Source organism: Lycorma delicatula, chromosome 1, assembly GCF_047948215.1.
Source record: "Lycorma delicatula isolate Av1 chromosome 1, ASM4794821v1, whole genome shotgun sequence".
Taxonomy (NCBI): domain Eukaryota; kingdom Metazoa; phylum Arthropoda; class Insecta; order Hemiptera; family Fulgoridae; genus Lycorma; species Lycorma delicatula.
In genome coordinates, this window is record NC_134455.1 from 210,303,257 (window position 1) to 210,328,561 (window position 25,305).

General features: G+C 31.7%; 1 protein-coding gene across 2 annotated transcripts in view; it reads left to right on the top strand.

Annotated features, from left to right (window-relative positions):
- Window positions 1-25,305, top strand: part of LOC142327909 (putative fatty acyl-CoA reductase CG5065) — a 242,697-nt gene that overhangs the window by 128,681 nt on the left and 88,711 nt on the right. For both annotated transcript variants that reach the window (XM_075371278.1, XM_075371284.1), the window contains 3 exons: window positions 13,221-13,366; window positions 19,545-19,654; window positions 23,840-24,038. In XM_075371278.1, coding sequence (XP_075227393.1) covers window positions 13,221-13,366; window positions 19,545-19,654; window positions 23,840-24,038 — 455 coding nt within the window. The remainder of the gene's footprint in view (window positions 1-13,220; window positions 13,367-19,544; window positions 19,655-23,839; window positions 24,039-25,305) is intronic.

Genomic DNA, 25,305 nt, shown 5'->3' on the forward strand with positions numbered 1-25,305 from the left:
TGGATGGCGTATTTTCCAGATAGTGTAAAATAATTATGTAAGTGTTTTTGTGAAATTTAGTTAAAATTTAAATAAATAATAAGAAGAAAATGATAAATACATACCAAAAATATTAAAAATAATAACATAAACTTAAAGTGTATTAATTATAAACATACACAAGATATTAAACACATTTTTATAACATTTATATTGAAGGTGAACTTATTAATAATTGTAAATTACACTTAATATATATATAATACTATGATATTTATAGAAACCCCTATAGAATGTTTGAAAAAGGAAATTATAAAAAAAACTTCGCAATATTCAACCTTGAATTCTTCTTTTTTTTTAATAAAAGGAAATTTAGGTCAAAGCTGTTAAAAGAAAATTTATAATATTGTAAATAGGAAAATAAAATGTTTAATTTCAAAATAAACTTATTTCAAGTAGAAGTAAAGAGTATTGATTAATTGTACTTTACTCAAATTTTACGTCTCAGTCAAGTACTTTTTCTCTTTTTATTATGTCTGTATTTTCCACGCCCCCTAGACCCGGATCCATAACCAAGCATAAACTCAACTCCGGGGGTGCCATCTCCACAAGCTACCTCGGTAGAAACAAAGTCCAACCCAGATAGCCGAGACACGGTCTTTATTTGGGTGCCACGTTTCTAATAAGGAGGCCACAATGGTGACCCCTCACTGGGACTCCGATCTTTACGCCCTGGCTCTAATGACGAACCCCCAAAGAGATCCCGCATCGGGACTACGGTCTTAAATTCCCTCTCCGAAGGTGCGGCGAAGGAGTCCCCGGCCAATCATCGAGGGTGGGACGCCGGAACCTCCAACCCCTCCTGGACGAGGCTATCTCCTACAGACACCCAACAGCGCTAAGCCGACGCCGCAACTTATGGCACGGCGCAGGTGAAGTCTTACATCCCTTCCCACCTAGTGCATGCCCATGCAACCTGCAGGAATGACATCGAGTCGCCCGCCGGCAGTCCTTCAAAAGGTGACCGGAATCACTACAGGTAAAGCAGTGGCCACTACAGTCTGGCCCAGTACAGGAATTGGCTCTCTGGCCCGTCTTCCAGCAGCGGAAACAAAAGTCGGCAACTGAGCGCCTCATGACTCTGCAAGCATCCATCCAATACGGACACGTTCGTCGGTCAGTAATTTTTCCGCCAGGATGGATGCCACGGCCACAGTGACCACCTGCGTCTCACAATAAGCCGGTCGCATGGACAGAACTTCTATAATCTTTCGAAGTTCCGTCACGAACTCATTCTGAATAGTTACATACACGTACTTGACAAGGATGTGAGCCCTTCTGCCAACCGTCCCTGTCAGGGTCGTAGTGGTACCCTCGACCTTCGCGGAAATTTCCTTATTAATTCGTTCCGTTGCACCACAATCGGCCCGCACTCGGATATGAAGATCCTCTCCCTGTCCCTTACGTGGGGAGAGGCCTCACTTCACCAGACGACACAGTCCTTTCACTGAGAGGAGGAGATTGGCGTAGGTTTTTCCTTTCGCTTTAACCACTGGTGCGTTGTCGGCGGGCCTACCGGTCGTTTCCTGACGACATCCTTCGGCGTTCACACCACAATTGCACAAGATAACTCTTCCCAACCCGTCGACCGAAGTTCTCGACGAGCAACGCAAAAGTTGGCTCACTCGTCCCGAAGGCTATGTGAGGCCCTACTGTGATCATCCTTCATAACTTGGGAAACCAACCGACTGACAATAGAGGCCACCTCCTGGTCCCCGGCCACCGAATCAATTATTAGGCGTAATTAGTGCAACCGATGTCAATCTGTGGACCAGTACCGTCCGCGGGCAAGTCCCGAGCAGGGGATTGAACCACAAAGACTTGTGGCCCGCCATCAAGTTACCCGACGAGCCAGGTCCCTGATCCACTGAGCTTTTCGGAAAACCGGGATGTGATTCGGGTGGTCAGCCCCTGCCGCCAAGTCAATCATTCAAGCAAAACCGGTGACTTCGACACCAGCGGTGTCCTTCACCAGAACTGAGGATTGGAAAACATCCTCAGGCTAGCCCCGAAGGACCAGCCTCTCAAGGATTCCATCAGTGACACGATCGTCAATCATACGACGAATCTCCACATCAGACAGGACGCAGACTGATCCATTCTCACATCTAGGGTCTGCAAAGCTACATCCGTAATAACAAAAGTACGTTTGAGTAGTCTCCTCTACCATTTCCGGCTGCATGAAGTGCCTCTCCTGGGACTCCACATCATTGTCATCAAGAACATCCGCGGTACATATCTACCATTTGACTGATGCCAGCCTTGTTACGAGAACACGCTTTAATTTCCAATTTTGTGGTCACGTTACGGTCAACGAGAGAACTCAACCCTGTTATATTATCTAAATGATTCGCCATGTTATTTGCCAGATATTTCACCCGCCTCTTAAGATCCGTACCAGCGCCAACACTCTGCTCCCCCTCTAACTGTAATTTCATATAACTGTCGTTTAGGAGTTATTTGCTGTTTTGTGGTTTAATTTGGTTTCTTTTTGTAATATTAAACTTTATTTTAATACTTTGACGTAGGTTAATTAAGGCCTGTTGATTAGTTATATTTTGTTTTCGGTTTGTTTGCGTTCGAGTTATGGAGTTACCTAACTCGAACTTTGCATGTTTTATAGACTTGGAAAAATTTGTATTTTTCTATCAGCTGTTTCAAACAGGGAAATTTTGAGAAATAAATTCCCTCAAGCAATGTTGTTTTATTGATGTTTTGAAACTGAGATTTTTTTTATACTTAAGGACTTCTCTTTTTTTGTGTTTTCCGGATATTCTTGCTAATCGGACACTTGGTTTATTGAATTAATTTGAATCATTGACTGATTTAAATTAATTAATTGATTTCATTTCTTTGTATTTTGTTTTTTTTTTGGACTGTGGCTGACCAAGATCAGCCCGGGGATATCCACCCGGAGGTTTTCACTCAGGTTGGCGGGAGGAGATCCGGTAGGAGGAGGCTCTCCTGGGTTATCGTCCATGAGATTGAATCAGAGAGTTGTGAAAATGACAGTCTTATGGAAATTTCGGTCGAGGAAATTATGCGTGCGGAGCGGCTACTGAGTAAACCTCGAGAAAGGAAGAAGGGAGAGGCATCGGTCCGGCAGCGGCAGAGGGCTGCGGGTGTGCCGGTTTCAGTCTCTGAAGTCGATGGTGGCACCAAGCCGCTGGAGGGGGATGTACAGCCTCCTGCAGCGAGTTCTCGTGCTGTTTTGTGTGTTGAACCGAAATTTCTGAAACCGACCGGGAAACGACGACTGCGTCTTTCTCCCCGGCTACGGAGGAGAAAAAGAAATCAAAGGCGAGTAGTAGGCGTTCCTTCTTCTCATCAGAAGCGGCCTCGAATCTGAATCGGAAGTATGCCTCCTCGATGGAAGAGGGAGAACTCAAGGAGGAGCGGGTACGAGTGGTGTGACTTCTGATCCTGGCAAGCGGAGTTGGTGTCCAGCTAATAATACGACCATTCTTCTCCGTTATGTAAAGCAGCTTAGTTCTCTAGTTAGCCATCATGTAGATAGTAATGCAGAGATTAAAGAGCGTTCCCATAATATGCATGGTAGTACTCGGATGGTGGAACTGTTCCGAGACGTATTGAAGGATACATCTGAGGAACGAAAGAGGGCACGGTCAACTCAGTTGGACCTAGTGGATGAAGCTGAGCAAACTTATTTCATTGTTTCTGATATGGCTACTCAAAGGATGGATGGAGGTACTCCTGGAATAGATGTGCGGAAGGCACTAGAGAGTGGGGTAGTTCACAGCGAATTGCCCCGGCTTATGCTTCAGTGGTGGCCCAAGGAAGTATTTACGAAGTTTTAACGCAAGGCCATCAGCTCTACAGCTGATGGCCTTGCGTGAGTGGTCGATCTGGTACGGGGGGGGGCGATTATTGGGCTACCTCGGCATTGTTGAAGGAGATGTCCTGAGTGGGCCTGATTCTTCGACTGGGCTCATTGCGGGCTGGTCAAGTTGCTGGCAATACTCGTGCGATGGATTTGGCCGGTGGATAAATTGTTTTTTATCTCCCTCCTCCCGTGCCCACCACGCGTGTGGTCGTTTTTCAAACGTTTTATATTCAAAGACGTATATAAATACTTACTTATAACCATTATACTTAAGTGAGCTAAAAACAAACAAAATTAAATTAATAAGAAATAAATAAAAATAAGAGTTAATTCACGTGTGAAAAGGGAGCAATGAATGTGTTAAAGTATCCGGGAATGGTTGGTTACTGAAATCTTCAGGTCGATTACAACCTTTATATTACTGGGACTTAACAGTAAAGGAAGCATCAATATTTCATCATTATCCTACTTGCAATGTAATTAAATTATTTCAGTTATAAATAAACAAGACTAAATTAATAAAGCGTAAAAGTTTGATTTATTAACATTTATAGGTTTTTTCTTATTGCACCTTTCTTTGCTGCAATGTTTTTTTATCAGAAACAGATGAATTCTATAGAACTAAAGCAAACTTCATTAATGTGCATTTTTTACTCAGAGTACCAATAAAACTCAAAATGCACCAGTAAAATATTTACTGTTTTCCAATCAAACTAATAACTTGTACTATAATTAAGTTTATAACAATATATTTTCATTTTACGAAACTTCATTGTTATCCTCGGTAACTATGGTATATAAAAAAATATATATAAAATAACGGCAACTTAATTATGGTTTTCATTGATAATACAAAATAATTTGGGACTCTTATTCTAAAACTCTGTATGTTTTTCGATACAAATTTATTTCTTACTTACATAAAAAAATATTACGCACGCATCTATTTTATCAGTCTTTTAATAGGCTTATTCTTGAAAAGTATGAATAAAATAATTGATCCCTTTAGATTTAGAATAATTTATTACGCCTAAAAAAAATTATCACGCAGATCCATTTAAGATTGTGTTCTTTCATCAGACAAATATATCTGATTAGTTTTACGCAGATTCTTGTTCTGCTCTGATTTTATAAATTCTGATTTATTTATTCATTAATTTTAATTTATTTCACTTACAAAAATGTATAAGCATCGTGTGTTCGAATTTTCTTTTTTTTCATCTTATCTCCTATACTAACTTCATCTATTATTCCGTAGGGTTAGCATCATTGCCAAATAACGGTTTTTATGATGAAGCAGGTTCTGTTATCAAATCAAAGATAAAAATGCAATATTTTAATTAGTTTTCAGATAGAAATTTTATCTTTTATTTTTATTACTAGATTCCAATCAACGACTCTATCTCAGCAATGATTGGTTTAACACAAAAAAATAATAAATGAAATACACTTTGCTGACGTAATTGAAAAAAGAAAATTACTTCAACTGGAAATGCGATCCTAAAAGTATTTAATTACTTCAAACTAACTTTTCTCCCGTTTCTCCACTTTTTCTTAAATCCTCTGTTGAAACTCTTCTATTTACAATAAATTTGCGTTAAAGATTCAATGATTCAATATTTTAATAGGAATTGAAAAAAACAACTACAATTTGTTTTAATTTTAAGTGAGTTTTCGAATTTTATTTTATCGTGAGTAAATATTCTGAATTTTAAGTTTATTTATAGCTTTTTTTTTTATATGTTTAGAACGACAAAAAATGGTATACATATGGAAAAAACCTATAAATTTAAAGGTGTGTGTTAATAAGTTTAGAAAAAAGTAAGAGAAATGAGGTATTTTAATTTAGCTATCATTAAGTAACCTATTACAGAATAAAATAATGTATTTCATACTAACTTTTATTCATGTATATTTTTTTTTAAATTAAATAAAATGACAATATTTAAATAATAATTAAGTTTTTACATTGAAGTGAATTTTTTAACAAATTTTCTTGATATTTTTGTAGTGAAAATATATAATTATATATATGTGTGTGTGTGTGTGTGTATATATGTATATGTTAATCATCCGTTGGATGATCACACAATTTCTCTTCTTTTAATTATTCCAGATTTATAGCTACTACATTTTTACCTATAACCTCATTCAACAAAAAAATATTATAGTTAGTAATAAACATTATTTGTGTTATTTTATAGTGTTTTTTTAAGAATTCTGAACTTTAAAACTAATGTGTATCTGTTTATGTTATTAACTTCTAATCAATTCTGAATCACCAGTCTTAAACCATTAACAAATCATCATTATATTTTTCGATTAAATTAGTGTTTATTAATTTAATTAAAATTATTATTAACTTAGACTATTATTAATTAATTTAGTTATAGACGTGTATTTACGTACATGTATGTTTGAAGATGTGTTTTCTTTAATAGCATAGTAATAACATTTATGGCTTAAATAGAATTGCGATTATAAAAAGAAAACTTTAAAAAAAGTGTTTTATTACTTTAGCAAATGTAAAAGATTGGATTATACGTATCTGAAACGTTTGTTTCTGAAATAGTAATGTGTATTATGTGCTTCAGTAATTCACAATTCGTAATTTAACAACGTATAATAATAGTCATAGGGTAGAAAGGGAATAAAATTGTATGATTGTGTACGTATTACGGAGAATGAGCCTGTAGTGAAGAAAGGCTGGTAGCCGGTTGTTTGTAAAGGGTTAGATAGCTTGCTCCCATTTGGGATGAGGGGGTTCAAAGTGCGGCCATAAAACGTGCTATGCGTGGGACGCCGTCCTTTGACTGCCTGCTCATGCTCTCTCGCTCTTTCTAGCTTTCTCAACTTCTCATGCCCTAATGCACCTACACAATTTGGTTTTCCTCTTATTGCCACTGAAGAAACTTCTACAAGATTTCTGCGATATCAGGCCAGGGTTCACCAGTTATTAGGATTAGACAAATAACGTTGACAAATAAGCGGTAAAATTCAGTCTTATTTCAAATTTCTCGGCCTTATACTGTATACAAATGAATGAGAACAAAACTCTTCTGTTCTTATCTGCCTTCAAAGAGCAAGCAGTATAAGGAATTTATGTAACACAACGGAAATTAAATTTCATAAGAAAGATAAAGTCAGTTACCGAAGATGATGAAGTTAATTTTAGAGAAAAGCTTCACTGACGAAGATGAACTTTTAATCAAGCCCGAATATTTTTTCTAAATAACTTTTTCAAATATTTTAAAAAAAATCGTAATTTTACAAATTTTTCTTACTTAAACAAGCAACAGATACTTCAAAACCAGAACTACGAAAAGAATCAAAAAAGTAATCCACTAGTGAGAATTAGTGGATATAGAAAAGCTGAAAGCTGAATTACTGAATATGGAAAAGCTGGATAAAGGAATAGCTATAACGGGAGAGTCAATTAAATGGAATTAACTCCTAGTTTTTAGTTTCTGAAGGTTTCAACTATTTAATGACAGGTTAGATATGAACGAAAAAGACGACGGTTAGCTTTGTGGTTTGAGAAATATAGTCTGAAAGTAATAGAAAATTACAGCTATAAAAGTAATGAAAAAATATTAGCTTCCTTTTGTTTCTCTATTAACAAAATATAATGGTTTCTTACCTAAAAATACTGTAATTTGACCTCTGGTTTTGGATTATTCGAGAGGATGTAAAAAAAATAGAATCATAGTATACTTTGAAACTTAGCTAAGAATATCTTAAGTTAATAGGAAGAATATTATTAGAAAGATATTTATAACGAAAACTAAATGCATCTTTAATATTGCAGGTATTAGCAGGATAAGAAAGAGGAATTTTTAAGCTTGTTGAGGAGATTTTATAACAATTTACAGAAATCCAGGAAGTAGAAGTTTAATTAAAATTGGTAGGACAAGCCAAAGATGATAAGGAACGGAGGAGGGGTTTCTAACGGGAGGTGTTGGACAGCCCCAGCTGTGAGGGCCGGTATGCCCTGATGTGCTGGCTCCGATGATCAGCTGGGGACTCCATTTACGAAGTGTGACGCTTTCTGCTGTGACGACCATCATCTGGACCTGACGTCTTGTAGGGGGAAGTCAAGATCAAAGTCCTGGTGGGGGGGATGCCCTTGGGAACTCCCCATTTGAGGCATAAAGCACTCAAAAGACCGAGATCCAGCTCCTGGGGTGGGAATGAAGGTTACGGCATTGCTTGATTTTGAGTTTCCTCTCGGGTGTTAGAGCAGGCATAAAGTAAAAGATCCAACCGGCGGGCCGACGTGCCTTGCCAGAAATTCAGCTGGTGGGTAGGAAGGCCCGTTATAGTTAAAGGACAGTCCCTAAGACTTCGTTGTAACTGTGGGTCCGGCTCGGGGGAGGGGGTATAAAAAGATAAGCAAAAAAAAGATAGGACAAGCCTATAAATTCATCACAGAAAATTCTGTTGTGATAAAAATATTTGAATACAAACCAAATATTGAAAGTAAATATTTAAAAGTCCAAATTACCAGTACATACTAGTTTACATACTTCGGTAAAAGATACAAATATATGTAGGCTAAAAAGTAATTATTAATTAGGTTAAAAAAATTAGTATTACATTTATATTTAAGTTAATAATTAAATAATACTAACGAAGGTCGTGGGAACGTATACTACGTGATAAAAAAGTAGGGAATATAACTGACAAGATAGGAGAAAAGATAAATTAGTATCCGCGAAGTTTTAGCAAAACGTAAATTATTATTTATAAACTTTCTTTTCTTGAAATAAAAAAATCAGGAGACGCGAATCAATATCAAATATAAGTTCTAACGATTAGGTAAAGCTCATCATGGAACGGAACAGTTCCAGAAAAAGTTTTAACTGTAAAATGTTTCTAAACGTAATTTATTAATAAAATTTAATTACAACGAAATATTTATAAACATATAGATATTTATGAACATTAAAAAAATAATCCAACTAGTTCGATTCGGACCATTATTTTTGCCTTTAAGTAGGCTTTTAAAAAATAAGTCACATTTTCTAACTTTGATAATTTAGGGTCAGAAGTGGCCCTAACAATAATAAGTCAATACTTCTTATTATTAAAGGGCTCGTCTCTGCAGCATTTCAACAAGGTTGTTTACAGGATAAAATGATTATTATTTTTGCTAATTATATACTATGATTTTTTTTTTTTTTTGCTTTGTTTAAACAGGCGTAATTGTAAATCTTATTACAAATACTGATTTTATAAATTTTAACGAGTTTATATTTTTCGTAAATGATTTTAGGGGACTATTTTTGACAAGGTTTCAGGGAAATTTATCAATTTTTTGAATTTCTTAAATTTGTTTTCTTTTTATTTAATTTTCTGTGAAATTTTATGCTACAAAGTGGAATTCAAGGTTATGACTGATTTGCTTGATGAATCTCTTTTTGCATTTTTTATTATTTTTTTTTATTTAGGAGATTTTCTTGAGTATACAGAGTTGAAAACATTTTATTATGTTACATCTTTTATTATCTATAATGGAGAATTCGTTTTCAGTTGTGTGGGTGATAATAAAGTGGTAGTAGTAGTAGTAGAATGATGAGAGTATTTGTTGTATAGGATGACATATAAGTTACAAATGGCATTTTTAGTGGTGGGTTTTCTGTCATTTTCTGCTATGGTCCAACTAGTCTACAGTGTGAAATCAGTAGGATCGTTCATTTTTGTTTACATGTGTGAAAAGGATTTCATTCCTAAATAGTGAATTCTAAATACCTCTAAACGTTAAACCCTCTGCTTGAAATTTTCTTTATACTTAAAAATTTGTTTTCAATCTTTAGAATAATGAGTATTTTATTGATGGCTTCCACAAATTTTACTTTTATAGAATCTTCTACAATATTTTGAAACATCTTTAAACTTACTTTACACCTAATTTAACTTTAATTACGCTCCTGAAATAAATCAATGTTTCTTCTTTACTTTCCTGACTTTTGTTATTTATGCAAATAAATAGACGCCAAAAGCTTATGTATATACTCGTTTGAATAAGTAGGTTTTATTATTTTAAAAAATCAATAACAATTTACATTTACGTAAAACATTCTTTTACATTTTTTTATTTTTTATTGATGTTTATTTTACCTTGATAAATGAATCCTCTACCAAAACGTATACTCTAACAACTCTCAGATACGAGAGTGACGTATATCATGCATTTAAATTGAGTTTTGTACAGGCTCAGGCCAATCAATTCGGATAGAGTTCCGTTAATTAAACCCAACGGCATTCTAAACGCCATTCCGTATTTATGAAAAGTCATTAAGTTAAAATTTTTCCAACAGCAGTTTTTCCATTCTCCCATACATCTGTTTGAGTAATCCATTTCTGCTAGACTGTGCATATTTTATTAAATTTTCTGCATGTGATCTTGAAAAAATCTATAAGCAAAATACCTACTTCATGAAAACTTAAGTATTTTGTTACACGATGACAATTTTCACTTGATAGACCTGGTTGATTTTCCATTGAACAGTACTTGTTAAAAGTATCTTTAATTGTCGTTATTATACTTACGTATTTTTAACGATGCAACATAGTTTTTATTTTTTATAAAATCTTTGTCTGAGAATAATTCCCTTCGCACGCAATCGTGGAAATATTATTTATGTTTCTTTTTACTTGTCGAACCGAAAAAAAGATATAAATTTGAAACACGATATTAACTTACAATTTATTTTATGATGCTAAACTCTAGCCGTTATGCTGTTGATCTAAAAAAAAAAAAACAATTTTAAAAAAACAATTATAAAAAACGATTTTTTTTAGAAATGGGCTTAAATGGTATTTTTCTAGCGATTTCAAGATTATCGTATTTTTTATGGATTGTGTAGTACTGGACAAAGTGAAAAACGGAAACACCAAATATTTTTCTTTTAGTCAATTCACCGGACTTCTTAGCAAGATACCGTTGCTGCTTCTCAGACGCAATCAAGTCTATCAGTTTTACGCCTGCAATCACCAAGAGAAATAGTACGGTAACCACCCGTTATCATTAAAAATATTAGGCGTTGAGCCCTTAATAATATGTCCCAATAACTTTTATATTTTAGCCTGCCCGCCCAAACGGGCGCCATTTATATAATAATAGCCTCCCCCACGCCTTTATATAGAATGCTCATTGTCTTAAAGTTAAGACCCCAATCAGGATTGACCACACGTCGAATACCGAAGTAGGCATTGCAGGCCCTCTCCTTTTGAACCTCAACGTGCTTTATACGCTGGCCTGCCATCGAAACACGGACACGCTGAACTCACTGCCAAACGGCCTTTGAGGAGCATCGTCGTGGTCTTTCCCGGGCTAAACGTTATCTTGTGTTGATGACCCCACAGTTCAAGCATCCTGCAAGCCCGAATGGCTCGGTGCTCAACTTCCCTACATGAGCTTCCTTCGACCAGCAGGAGCCCATCGTCAGCATAAGCCACGATGCAACATACCTAATGGGCAACCTCATCCGCAGGAAAGAATCAAACTCCACCACCCACAATAATGGACCAAACACGCTGCCCTTGGGAAATCCCTTAGCCAGCGTCTTTTCAACCTCATCACCACACGTTGTCTAGTCATAAACGTGGCTGATTTAGTTTGGCCATACGTCTGGCGCACCGACGTGATCCTAAAGACCTCTGCGTCTCCTACTACTTTCGCCACTGTAAACTGTATCTCTCAGTCGGAGGTCTCGAGCTCGATGTGCTATACGTAGACAACAACCCTCTTCCCACAACCACCCGTGATTTATAATCAACTTGGAGGCTGGCTACTCTGTAGTGTGCCCTTCCACTCCTCCGACTTCTGCACCCAACCAGTAAGTACTTAAATAATGAACGTTTTTCACTTATGACTATATCCAAAAAAAATTAATTTTATTCATATTATATTTTTTTATTTTGATTTATCACAATTCTGTCAATTGTGATTTTTCAGAAATTAAAACATAAATTTTCATAATTTTTTTTTTAATCATAAGTTGCTTTATTATCAATGGTTTTTAAATCATGCTTTTGATTATCATTATTCCTAAAGAACTATTCATTAGTACCAACGAATGATTTTTTTCTAGGTACACGTACATGAAATATTTAGATTTACTTTATCACAAGAAACTAGATGGCACAAAATTACAAAAAAAAAAAAAGAAGTCTTAATGATACCGCTTCATCCTGTATTTGCTATTTTAAGAAAATTTTCAATAAAAACAGACTTCTTAATTAAACAAAAAGTAAAAAAATTTAATATAGAAATTAACAACATCTTATTTTTGCTTACTTTAAATCACTTATCTAATAAAGAAATAATTTTTCCAGTTTAACGGACTTAAAATTCCGTAAAACCACTCAGACGAAGGTCCGTAGTTGAAGCATGTTGAAAAAAACACACTGCAACTCGCTGACAGTAATACAACTTCTCTCTAATATGCTTTAATGCCCCAGGTTCCAAAATTGTTTCAGTATAGCTTCTGCTTCAGTAAACCAATTTATACCTTCGGTTCTTATTTATAATAATAAAACAATTTGTATTCTGCGATAAGAAATGCCTTCAGGTTCTTATTTTTTTAAAACGGTTTTTTGTACATTGTTAAATTTCTCTCCATGAAGCACGTACAGGAATAACTACAATGCCAACTCTATGACTTAATACATTGCGAGACCGGCTTTAGATAAAATCTCTTCACTGATCAAAACAAAAGCTCCATTCTACATTACATCTTTCATTAGAAATTATCAATTATTTCAGTAGGAGTCACTTATCAGTGACTCTCATAACCTTTAATAATGTAAATTTTGATTAATACATATAACTTATTGATTATCCGGGGTATTCTCCTGTTACGAAATTTTGTCAAGTAGTTATAACTTTGACAAACGGGTTCTGTTTAGTACATAGTTCTCTCGCTGGTGATAAGATAATAATTTCCTTTATTAACGACAGCAAATTTTCATAATTTTAATAAAAATCACTGTTGAACAATTTTGAACATTTGATACATTTATTTTTCTGCTACTTTAACATTTTTTTTAAGTATTAAAATTCACAAAACAGAAAACCAAAAAAAAACTACAATTTACATAACAATTTAATGACTCTTAAACGGCGTAGAGGAACACATTACTCTTAAATATGTTAATAATCGATTCAGAATTATAGTTTAAAAGAAGGAAAATTATATATATTCTTTTTTTTTTTTTTACTTATTATTTATTTTTTTAATTTAATTATTTTATTAAAAAATTAATACTTATTTTTTACTATTTTATATTTACTTTTTTGTTTAATTATTAATTTTAAACAAATTTCTTTCAGGTTTTCATGCATATATCCACTGCCTTCTGTCACGTAGACATTACAGAAATGAAGGAAAAGGTGTACGACAGCGATGTAATCCCTGATGACATAATAAGAATGACCCAGTGGTTGGATGATGATACAATCGAAATCATCACTCCTAGGTAATATCTGATGCTTGCTGTTTAGTAAAACATGTGATACTGTAAGAATTTGTCATAAAATCCAATAACAATTATATGCAGTTTTAAGCGTAAGAATAATTGCATCGTTAAGATTTTTGATTCACTTAACGCATAACTGTTCATCAGCTTTAACTACAGATAACAATTGGCTCGTGATTGAGTAAATATTTTCATAATGAAGGATTTACTACTCGGAACATACTATTTTGAAGGCGCTAAAGAGATATTCTTTTTGAAATAAGTTCTGCACTTCAAAAATGGAATCCTCAAAATAATAAATTTAAATTATTTGTTTGAATTTTACCATAATTTTTTCTGATCTCATTTGAGCCTCCTTATTGTACTCTATTTTCAACTTAATTATCATCGATGATATTCTTTTAGGACTTGAATCAGTCCATTATGAACTAAGCTTTCTTTTCTAATTAACGGGAGCCAGAGTTTTTTAAGGAACTTTTTAATGCATTTTTTCAGAAAAAATAAGTCAAGCTTTTAACATTGTTATTCAAAATATCTCACCAGAATATTTATTTAGAAAACATTAAGTCAATCGCTAAAGTAAACTAAGTAGTTTTCCTATAAAAAACATTTTCCATTTGTAAATTACTTATTTCCGTGTAAACTTTTCTTTAAATACATTAAGTGTGTACTACAATATGAAGGCAATGAATATAGGCTAAGGAAACACAAAATTTTCTTAATAACTGTTTTTGGACGTAGTTATCAATTTTTAATATCAACAAAATTTTATGACCAATTTTTTATTAGATTTTACATTAAAATTCTTTATTTGCCCAGGTACGTTTGAACTGAAAAACTTGCTAAATTACAGTTTATTACTGATCTTCCGTAGTTAGTTGTTTGAAAATAACAGAATGTTAAATAATATTTCTTTTGGGGGTCTAATGTATAAAACATACCGAGGATTAATACAGTCTAATTTAAGGAACGTTTAAAATCACAATTTAAGTTCCTTCAAAAATTGAGAAGCCTTTGGAGACACAGAAACCGAGTCAAAAAATTCGATTTCTTAAAATCTACTTATATTTTGTTTTACAAGAATTCTGAATGATATATTAACATAATAAATAAGTAGAACGGAAAATCGGTATTTATGTTAAATTTAACTATTGGACTTTAATAACACACTATGACGAGCAAGGAAATAGAGAAAAGCAAATAATGAAAGGGATCAGGAAGGTCGGTAGGGAGAGGGATGTAGAACGCCATCTTAGTTTGAGACAAGAGGCTTAAGGACGACCATTCATCAGCACTTTGCTTCTGCTTACATTTAAGTCTCATCCTGAATCCTCCACCCAAACTATAAGATAACGGATCTGCTCAATACTTAACAAACAGGCTTAACATTTACAATAATCTGTGACATTATTTGCTTCGTACCCCCCTTCGCATAAACTTACGTAACCCGAATACACGTTACAGCATAGTAATGATAATACAGAAGTCGCACCCTAACGTTTACTTTATTTATAAATTTAAAGATGAATAAAAATTAATCTAAAAACTAGTTACAGTTTTAAAAATCTTGTTACTTGTTTTAACTGTCATGTATATTATATACACTTGTTTTAAAAGTCGTGTAATTGTGCTAATGATAATTTGAGTTGAGATGGAGTGAGTTGATTGAGTGGAGAGTGTTAACTAGGAGTGAGAAAGTAAAGAACTGGAAATACTTTGCTTCTCCCGTTATATCTTTTCTGATAATCTTAAAGTTTATTAACTCGATCACAGAACGGATAATAAATTGAAGTTATAATTGAAAGGATAAGGATTGAACTTATATTACTTCTCAGTCACTCACTTTAAAATTTTATAAATGAAATTTTGTTTTAATAAAAAACTAGAAAAAAATAAATAATTTTTTTATATCTATATCCTATTTTGGTCCCGATAACAATTTTTTTTTCATTATATTCTTCAAATGTGGACATTTATGAAGAGCAATTTTCTAGTTTTCGATAAATTTCCAAATAAAATCGGTAATGATTATTTTAATCAGAAATAGCTAGCCTTAAAAATCTATTTAACTGTAACGTTTAATAACGTTTAATAAGATGAGTAAGAAAAACAGGTGCAATAGTTAAATGAAAGCAACTATTATTATACCACCGATGAAGTGATATTTTTAAATAAAAATTTGAATTAATGTTTGTTGTAAACTAGCGATAAACAATAACTTTTACAAGAAAATTATTAGGCGCTGCCTTGTCTTATAAACAGCAATTTATAATACCATTTACCAGATCTTTTTACTTCCTTGTACGAAGTAAAGAATCCCTGAATCCATTTTGACTACTTTTGGCGTGACGTCTGTACGTACGTATGGACGAGATCCATACGTACGTTTTTGAATTATTCGAGAAATAATTCAAAAACGATTAGTTGTAGGATGTTGAAATTTTGGATTTATGAGTGTTGTAACATCTAGTTGTGAAGCTCCACTTTTGATTGCAATCAACTGGACCAAAAGTGTCCAAAAAAGCTCAAAATCCAAAATAAAATGGATGTTGGAATTTTTCTTAACTGCAGTAATAAACCCTCATTGAGAGCTTTTCAACAATGTATCATAAGTAGTACTTATTTTCACTGGTTCTATAGTTATAGCCAAATAAAATTTTTGTTAATGAAATATTTGGATGTTACAAGGGAAAGGCACATCGGTAGGAATCCGATTTTATCTCTTTTTTAATTTAAACATATTGATTTATTAATAATTATTAATCCGTGATAGTAACAGAAATTTTACAATAAATTATAATTCAGTAATAACAATTAAAAAAAATGAAAAAATTATTAATGTAATAAAATTTTATGTACTTTCCAGTTTAAAAAAAAGGTGTATATGTAATTTAATAGGCGTACAAGAAAGTCACGTGGTGTCCACATCAGATTTTTTTATACCATGTTGTTAAAGTACTCTTTTCAGTATACTGTTATAATGAAAAAATCAGGCATCAGCAGCTACTGTCATTATTCCCGTGGAAATTGGTATCGTATGAAAAGATACTATGCCCGACTGGCATCGTTAGTAACCACTTATTTAAAATAATTTTTTTTTACACACTCACATTAGTTAGATTTTTAATGGGGGATAATTTTAGAATTATTTTCAAGCCTTGACATGGTGTAAACTCAAATTAGGTCAAAAATTAATCAAACAAGATACTTTTTAATGTAACATCTTCTATAATGCAATGATAACATATAGATTAACAGAAAAAGTAAATAGTTTTATTTAATTTTATGGGATTCTAATCTAAACAAGCTTCGAATTCAACGGTAATATAACACAACCATTATTTACTGTATTTCAAAAGTAAACGTTACTTTTAAAATACAGAAAATTCCCTATCCTCAATATTTCACATACTATGAAGAAAGTGCTTTTTTTAAATGATATATGTTAGTTTTGGTAATTCGTAGCCTGTAACACATACATGTAATTAGTAAGACAACAAAATGAATCTAAGCATATAAAACGTTTTGCGATTGGCCTATAGTAAAGCATTTTATTATACTTTCACGCACAGTATACCAGGGAACTGATCTATTTACCAAATTAGATTTTGGCTGGTGGTAAATTTATTAGTATAATTACTTCCGTTCCAAGTGTTTCATGAAATTAAAATAATATACCAAACATCCCTAGAAAAAATAAAAAAGGTATTGACTACATCAATACGGTTGAAAGTTCTCCTGTCGTTAGTCAGATGACCGTTTGAATAGTTATCATACTAAACCTACCTATTTTTTGTTGTAACAAGAAATCAATGAAAAAAGACTAACTTGACACCTTATTTTATATTTTCAGAATTGAACGTTACATTTACATTTCCATACTGCAGTTTACTTTTTTATTATTTTTTTTTAAACAAAAATACATATTATTTTTTTAATGAATTTACACTTACTGCACTTCTGAACGCATATACGTTGTATTATTTATATAACTTCTGTTTACAAACATTGGTCTGATATGAAATTTTAAGTATCTGCTAGGAAAACAATGTTTAGTGACACTTCACATGATATTTCATAGCACGTTTCAATAAGATTCTTTTTTCAATCTATATGTAACTTGAGGTAAGTGTAAAATAACTACTAATCATTATTTTTAATTTTTGTGACAAAACAGTGGTTTAATTTTGTATGAGGTCAGTATTTTGTGTTGAAAGAAACGAAAAATAGTATTAAATAAAATAATAGTTCATTATTCCGAAATCATTACAAAATACTGGTATATATCTATATTATATATCTTGTTAACAGAATTTTGCACACTACCTCTTAAAGAACAGACAGATATATTTATTTAGAACGAATAGAAAAATTATTGTAAAGAGATCGGTTAAAAATCCAACCGACATTTTGAAAGTAAAGAAAAATTATTCTTAAAATTAAAAACTCTTCTAAAAAAACCATTCAAAGACCATTTAATAAATTAAGTTTATAATAATAGTACATTTTATTAGTCTATAGATCATAAGTTAAATGCTGGTGCTCTAGCAGAATCAGAAGTTTAATTAATCACCTTTTTAATTCATTAAACAAAAAACTAGCAGAAAATATTTAGATTATACAAAATCCGTTACTGAACCGCAAACAAAGAAACTAAGGTTACCAGAATTTACTGAAGAATTATTTAGGTGATATATTTATATAATTCAAAAACTGTTGTTTATCAAACGTTTAACATAATTCCATGAAAAAATGTGAAAAAACACACGATAAAAAAAATGTATCTAGTTGCTCTATCTACCCCATGTGCTTAGTAAATATCTATATTTATAATTCTTTTCATATCTTTCTTGATTTTCCTTCAAAAATTCTGCGAAACGCAGAATAACTCCAGCTGAACACTAGGGAGATATATCATCAGAAGACTGCTAAACGGGCAGATGGGACCCATCCATTATGAGTAATTAGCGTTACAACGAAGAAAAGACATGACAGTTCACAAAATGAAAAAGAGTAATTTCTTGATTCAGCTGGATCCTTTAGTCTAAATCTAAACGTAATTTAATTCTTTACGTTACTCTTATTTATAGATTTATTTCAAGAAAAAAATACTCGCTCAAAGATGTAAGTCCGCAAAAAAATTACTTTAAGTCATTCATTATAAAATCTTAAATACCTTGTTTTAACAAATTATATCATTAGGTCACTAAAAAACAGCAAAGAAGTGTAATTTTTTTTCAGATTATCCTTCAGAATTGTAAATAGGTTAAAAGTCTATGGGTAAACAAATTAAAAATAGCTTATTACTTTTTTGTGTAATCGATTATTTATTATTCACATTCTACTTATTATTAGGTATTGTTTACCAATAAATTTTACATTTATTATACATAATTAATTATATGTTTATCGTGTTATGTAATATGATTTTTTAGTATACTTCCCCGTGCCTGCAATTCCGAATAAAGGAATCACACTTATTTATACTGCAATGCTGTTTAGTTATTCCTTCTAGGTATAAATAATATAATATTTAGTAAAAGAACGGTTGATTGATTGCATAATATATAATTAACTAAAATATATTTTTTTCACTAAATTTTAAATAAGAATGACATTATTTAAAGAAAGTCAAAATTGAACTTTAAAATTTATAGAATTAAGAAATAAATATTAGTAATTTAAAATGAAAAGAAAAAATTTCAACGTAAAGTGGCTTTTGGAAACATATATAAATTACACTGTACTTAGAATAAACCCTCTGTGTTATTGTTTCATTACTAGACAATGCAAGCAGCGAATGAAACTTTTTATATCTTTAGATATAATTAAATATACATTTTATTTGCACCGTCATTCACTTTTCTGCACAGCGGAATCACATTTTGAGCTGTCACATAAAATAAATTCAGAAGTTTTATTATTAGACGAATTTATACTTTTAATTAAGATAATTTACATTAGTCGTAAAAACGTTGCTATGTTATAGAAAGAAACAAAGCGTATTTAAATTAAATGTATACCTGAAGCTTGCTTTTGAATACAAAGTATTTACTGATGCAGATTATTTACCATGCAGAAACTCTTAGTTACAATTTAGAAGCCGTACAATATTCCAAATGTAATATTATCAGTTAATGAAGCTATTGTTTAACATCTGATTTTCTTTTGTTAATAGGTTACTTGGGCCTCATCCTAATTGTTACACGTACTCAAAACGACTAGCAGAAACACTTGTTGAGAAGCATTACCCTAAATTACCCGTATCAATTGTGAGGCCACCTATCGGTAAGTGAAAGATAAATCTGTTTAATATTAAACATAATGTATAGTTATTTAAAAAAAATTTTATTTATTCATGAAAAGAAGAAAGTGTACTTTACCAAACATTTTACAGTGTAGCTTTGACAGTATTTGATCAGCCATCGGCTCATTTTGACTACAATTAGGTTGAATTATATTACATTCCATTCTGCAGATATAACGTTTACCTTAACCAATCTATAGAAGGCTAAGCCCTAATATTTGCTACTCGAGCGCGCAAATTAGGGCCAGTGTGCGCACATATACACACATAAACGTGTGTATATGTGTTAATTTATATGACATTAATTTATATGACATTTATATACGTCGTATATATATATATATATATATATTATGTATATGTATATAAACATATATATATATATATATACGATATATATATATATATATATATAATATATTTTTAGATTCGTACACAGCGTCAGAGTTAAAGGACTTAAAAAATAAGAATTATTATTTATTTCACTTGTTAAACATAATGACCAACAAATTTTTCGATGAGATGGATAAATCGAGTTCTAAAGTACTTATAAAGATTTTTCTTACAAATGTGCATTTGGAAAAATGGTTATAAATAATTACAATATAAAAAAACCGTAAAAATCAGCTAAAGATAATCTATATGGAACATATTCTCATGTAGATTAATATCATTTGTTTCATACAGATTGTGAAAATAAAGGATATATTTCCAGATTAAATTGTATTATTATTTTTTTAAATCTTATTAAACTTGCACAATGCTATTTTTGTGTGGAGTGATAATTGATCTCGATGAAAAGTAGTGTAAAAATCGACTGGTTTTTCTAAGGTATAAATTGACTGAAGAATCTGCTATGTGCATAAATAGACATACATAAATGTTCATAGACGTTATTTCCATTAACAGAAACATTTCTAGTGAAGTGACTGAACAGGTAAAACTGTCAAAGAGAAAGACGGGATTGGTCAAGTAATAAAGTATTCAAATTAATGTTTCTTCTTGTTTTGAAATACTTCTGCGTGACAAAATGGAAGACAGAAAAGAACCTGGCATTAAGTTTCTTTGCTGACACTTCCGAAACTTCTGGGATTGGGTCAAAGATCACAGAAATTTTGATCTTTACAAATTTTTGACAACTTTGTGAAACATTTTCGATTGGCAATTAAGAGGTAGACACAAAGTATTCACGTTTGTATAAATCTTTGTTATAATTTTTACTGTATTACTTTTTTTAGTCTAAACCAATTAAATATGATGCTATATTCAGGTTAGGGCATGCAATGATAATATTAATAAAAAAAATTAAAAAAGAAGATTTATTACATCCATTCAATTTATAACAAATACCTAAAAAAATTCAGACGTTTTAGATTATCGTAAAAAAACTAACGTTACATCTCACTGGTAATTGACGAATACATATCACAAAAATTAATTAAATTTTTTTATTGAATAACAACATATCCTTCAATTCATAAATTATTCTTTATATAGGTATTATGAAACCATAAATATATGAGTTACTGTTAATGTGTCTTTAATTTTAAATTCAAAACTTTATTAAATCTTAAAACTCAAAAAATGTAATGTTTAATTTCCAGCAGCAGAATTTTATTGAGTTATAAACTTTCTATTTAAATTCATTACATAACATAAATTTTTTTACGATAAACAAATCATCGATATCTTGGTTTAGTTTATTATATGGTATAAAAACCGAACGACAGAATCGATATTAGAAAATCCCCATAAAAAACATTTAAACGGGAAAACTGTGTCAGATCAGTTTCATTATTTTTCTATTGTAATTTACGTACAACCTTCCAATCCACATCAAACAATAATATTGTTCAATAAATCCTTTAATCACTGCAAATGAAAAGATATTTAAAATCAGTCAGTAGCTCAACAATATTATTGTTGATGGTATATGGCAGTAAGTGTACACCGCTGCTGGCATATATTACCTTAGTAAATTTTTCCTTTACGATGTTGTTTTTAAAAGTACCATATTTGCTTTAATATTTTTACTATGTTAGACTCCAACTTAGAAATTTCAAAAATAAAAGAGAAACCGACTTGATTAGATAAATCTCGTTAAAAATTGGATTGTTCATACCCAAAATATTTACCTGGAATATTAATCATTTAAAAGTGAGTAATAAATAAAATATTATAAGTTATAATTCACTTGTTTTGCAGGCTTACTTGAATTATTTTCACGAATCACAACTATCGTTGTGATCGATTAAAAAAATTTGACAACTATAATTTGCTGAATACGAAGTAATCTTTATTCCTTGATTCCCTTTTCTCCACTTCATCCATAATTGATATAAAATAAAAAGAGAAACAATCCGGACAGGAAAAACAAAGCGCTTGAAGAATATTATCAATAATGATCAACACAGACCCCACTACGTATGCGCAATAGTCATCTGATGTCGTGTCACGTACAGTTGGCTTGACGAGATAAATTCTTGTATATTGTAACTCCTAACGTTTAGGAATGAGTTTTTCAGTCGACTCCTTAGGTCTTGTTGGCATTTAAATAACTTTTGGACACTTCTTTAAAATCATAAGGACGAAGGATTAGGTAAGGTGATAAGATTAGTCGATTTACCGTTCGAGGACTGGATCTTCAAACGATCTCACTTAGAAAAACTCTCAAGTCACCTCAAGGCGACAGAAAATATACCACCTAAAGTTCCTGGGCAGATGGCTTTTTACCCAGATGACAGCAACACACGACTAATCAACGATTTTTCATCGATCTACTAATAAATTTTCTAACCAAAATTCATTTTATTTTAGAAAAAAGTACTTGTTAAGAGGTATAGAATTCATAAAGTTACAAGAGATTGCATCTTTATTATCTTTTGTAATTCAGAAAAGGGTAAAGAAGCCCTTTTCTGGAACATTAAAGCAGGTCTTCCTTTTTCATTTTCAATTGATTTCTTTAAGAACACAAACGTTAGGTAGGCTACTCGACGGGCGGTTTCTCAAAACGAAGTAACTGATTATAGTCGTCAGAACGGATATTTAAACGAGATTTAAATGTTTTAAGCTTGCGTATATTTAAATGTATAATATTATTAGTCAATATTAAGTAAAACATTAAAAATAATTTTCAGTATACAAGATGGTAGCTTGATTTTTTCTCCAGTATATGTTTTAAATTCATTAAAAATGACCTTTTATTAGTTTCGATTTAATTGTTTATTAATTAGAATAAGAATTCGTGTATAGTTTCCAACAGTTTCTGTATTTGAATAGTAAATACCGATTTAAGAAACAGAGGAAAGTAAATACGTATAATTTTTATTCTCTTAATTTTGAGTGTTTTCTTAAAAATGAATTAGAAAAATAAAATACAGTTTCTCTTCCTTTAATTGATTAAGGTATCTGCTATTAATTATTTAATATTAAAAAATGATAGGGAATATATTTTCTTAATATTTCATTACCAACAATATTTTATAGGTCCTGTTTAACAATATAATTATAACAGCTGTAGATGATGTGACAGGATATATAAGGATCGCACAAAAATGGACAGTCACGCTTATGAATAAATATCCGATACTTACTAGAAAAAGTGAGGAATAAATTGATTCTTCTGAGTCATTTGCACTTCAAGCCAGAGTGACGTCTGCATTCAGTTTAACGTGATAAGATGGCTGCTCTTTAAGATTAAACACCCTTCTTGTGTACTACGAATATCATTACTGCAGAGAGGAAAAGTAAGAGTGACTAGTGAATCTTTAACTCGGATTCTTTATTGCATCAAAAGTTTTTGGAAATACAGGGCATGTATTTTATTGTCGTAAAGTAACAAATTAGTAATCATTCACCTTTCTACATTTAATGAAAGAAAAAATGTTTCTTTTTTTTTTTTAAATAATTGTTTGGGAAACTTTGTTACTGAGATACTTTAAGTTAGTTATTGTTAATAAGTTTGAGGTGGAACAGTAATGTTTTTAATGCTTGAAATAATCTTTGCTATTGATGAATAAAACCCATTAGTTATTTTTATATTTTAGGAATGATTTATTTTAGAAATTTATTAGTTAATGAAAAACGATCCACGAAAAATCATAAAATTACAAAGCTCACCCGTGAAAAACTAAAATTATTTAAATTATAAGTTTTTGTCATTTCAGTGGTACCGGCTTGGAAGGAGCCTGTTCCTGGATGGGTTGACAATCTCAACGGCCCGATGGGACTGCTAGTTGGAGGAGCGAAAGGAGTTATAAGAACAATGTATTGTAAAGGCGAATATATCGCCGAAGTAATTCCTGTTGATTACGCTATCAACGCTATAATTGGCTTCTCATGGTTGACAACTACCAAAAAGGACAGGTACGTGCAATATAAAAAAAAAATTATAAAAATTACATTATTATAAAATAATAATAACCACAACATACATGTAGTTATAAATAGATTCTCGCACATACACATCAATTTAAAATCAAAATTGACTCAAGAATGGAAGTATATCTCAATAATACTTTACTAACATTGCTTTAATATATTTCCTGGAACAATTTTTTAAAAGTATTTTATATTTAAACTCATAACATATTCTTTCCTTTAGTTAACTTTTAATCTATGTAGGTTCATTTAGGCATAAGATTTATGACTAAAAAACATGAACGAAACCAAACACAAATATAGTAGGACGAATCTTGAATAAATATCCAGCTACTATAATAAGGACTATCTCATACGGATGAGGTCCAGAACTTGAAAGGAAATACCTGATGCGTATGTATTGTTCTATATTAGATGAGGTTTTTAATCATGCCGCTATACCTCGCTATTCATTCTAATATCAGACGTGGATCTAAGTTCAGTTATCTGGGACACAGATCGAAAACATATAATACTGAACAGTTCATTCGGAAAACGTCAAAAATTCAAAAGCAAGACGTAAGTGAGGCTTATATTTTACTATTTAAGGCTCTCAGAAGAGATAAATATATCAAAATAAAAATATTAAAATCCATATTCTTTCAGTGTCCACCTAGTCCTTCTAATATATTTCAACTTTAAGCGTCTAATCATAGCTGGATTTGTTTCAAAACTAGATCGACACCGAAGAAAAGCATTTAACTATTCACTTAACATTAATTTATATTTACTAGATATGAAATTTTAACGAAATGCATCAGTGTGGAAGATATATTCTACGATAAGAATCGAATCGTCGGTCAGGGAAAGAAATCCCGATAGTGAACTGACTCCCATTGCTCCTAACGCTTCAGTATATCTTTAATTGGCATTAGAAAACCTGTTGATTCGTTCGGCTCCAATAAAGTTCTGAACTTGACCGTAATGGTTTGTAGAGAAAAATTTACAACAACGTTTTATAATTCATTAGTTTTTCCAAATCAGACATCGGTTGCTGATAATGTACTCAGCGGAATGTCAGTTCATATGATTACATTACATATATATATATATATATATAAATATATGCTTCCATGAAATAGTTACTTTAAATATGCGCTTATAATAATCTCTCTCATACGTTTTCTAAAAAGCTTGCTATGTAAAATAGTATAAATTAAAAATTATTGAATTCGGCTGTGGTTTGTTCACTTTCCTCATGTGTTAACGGCAT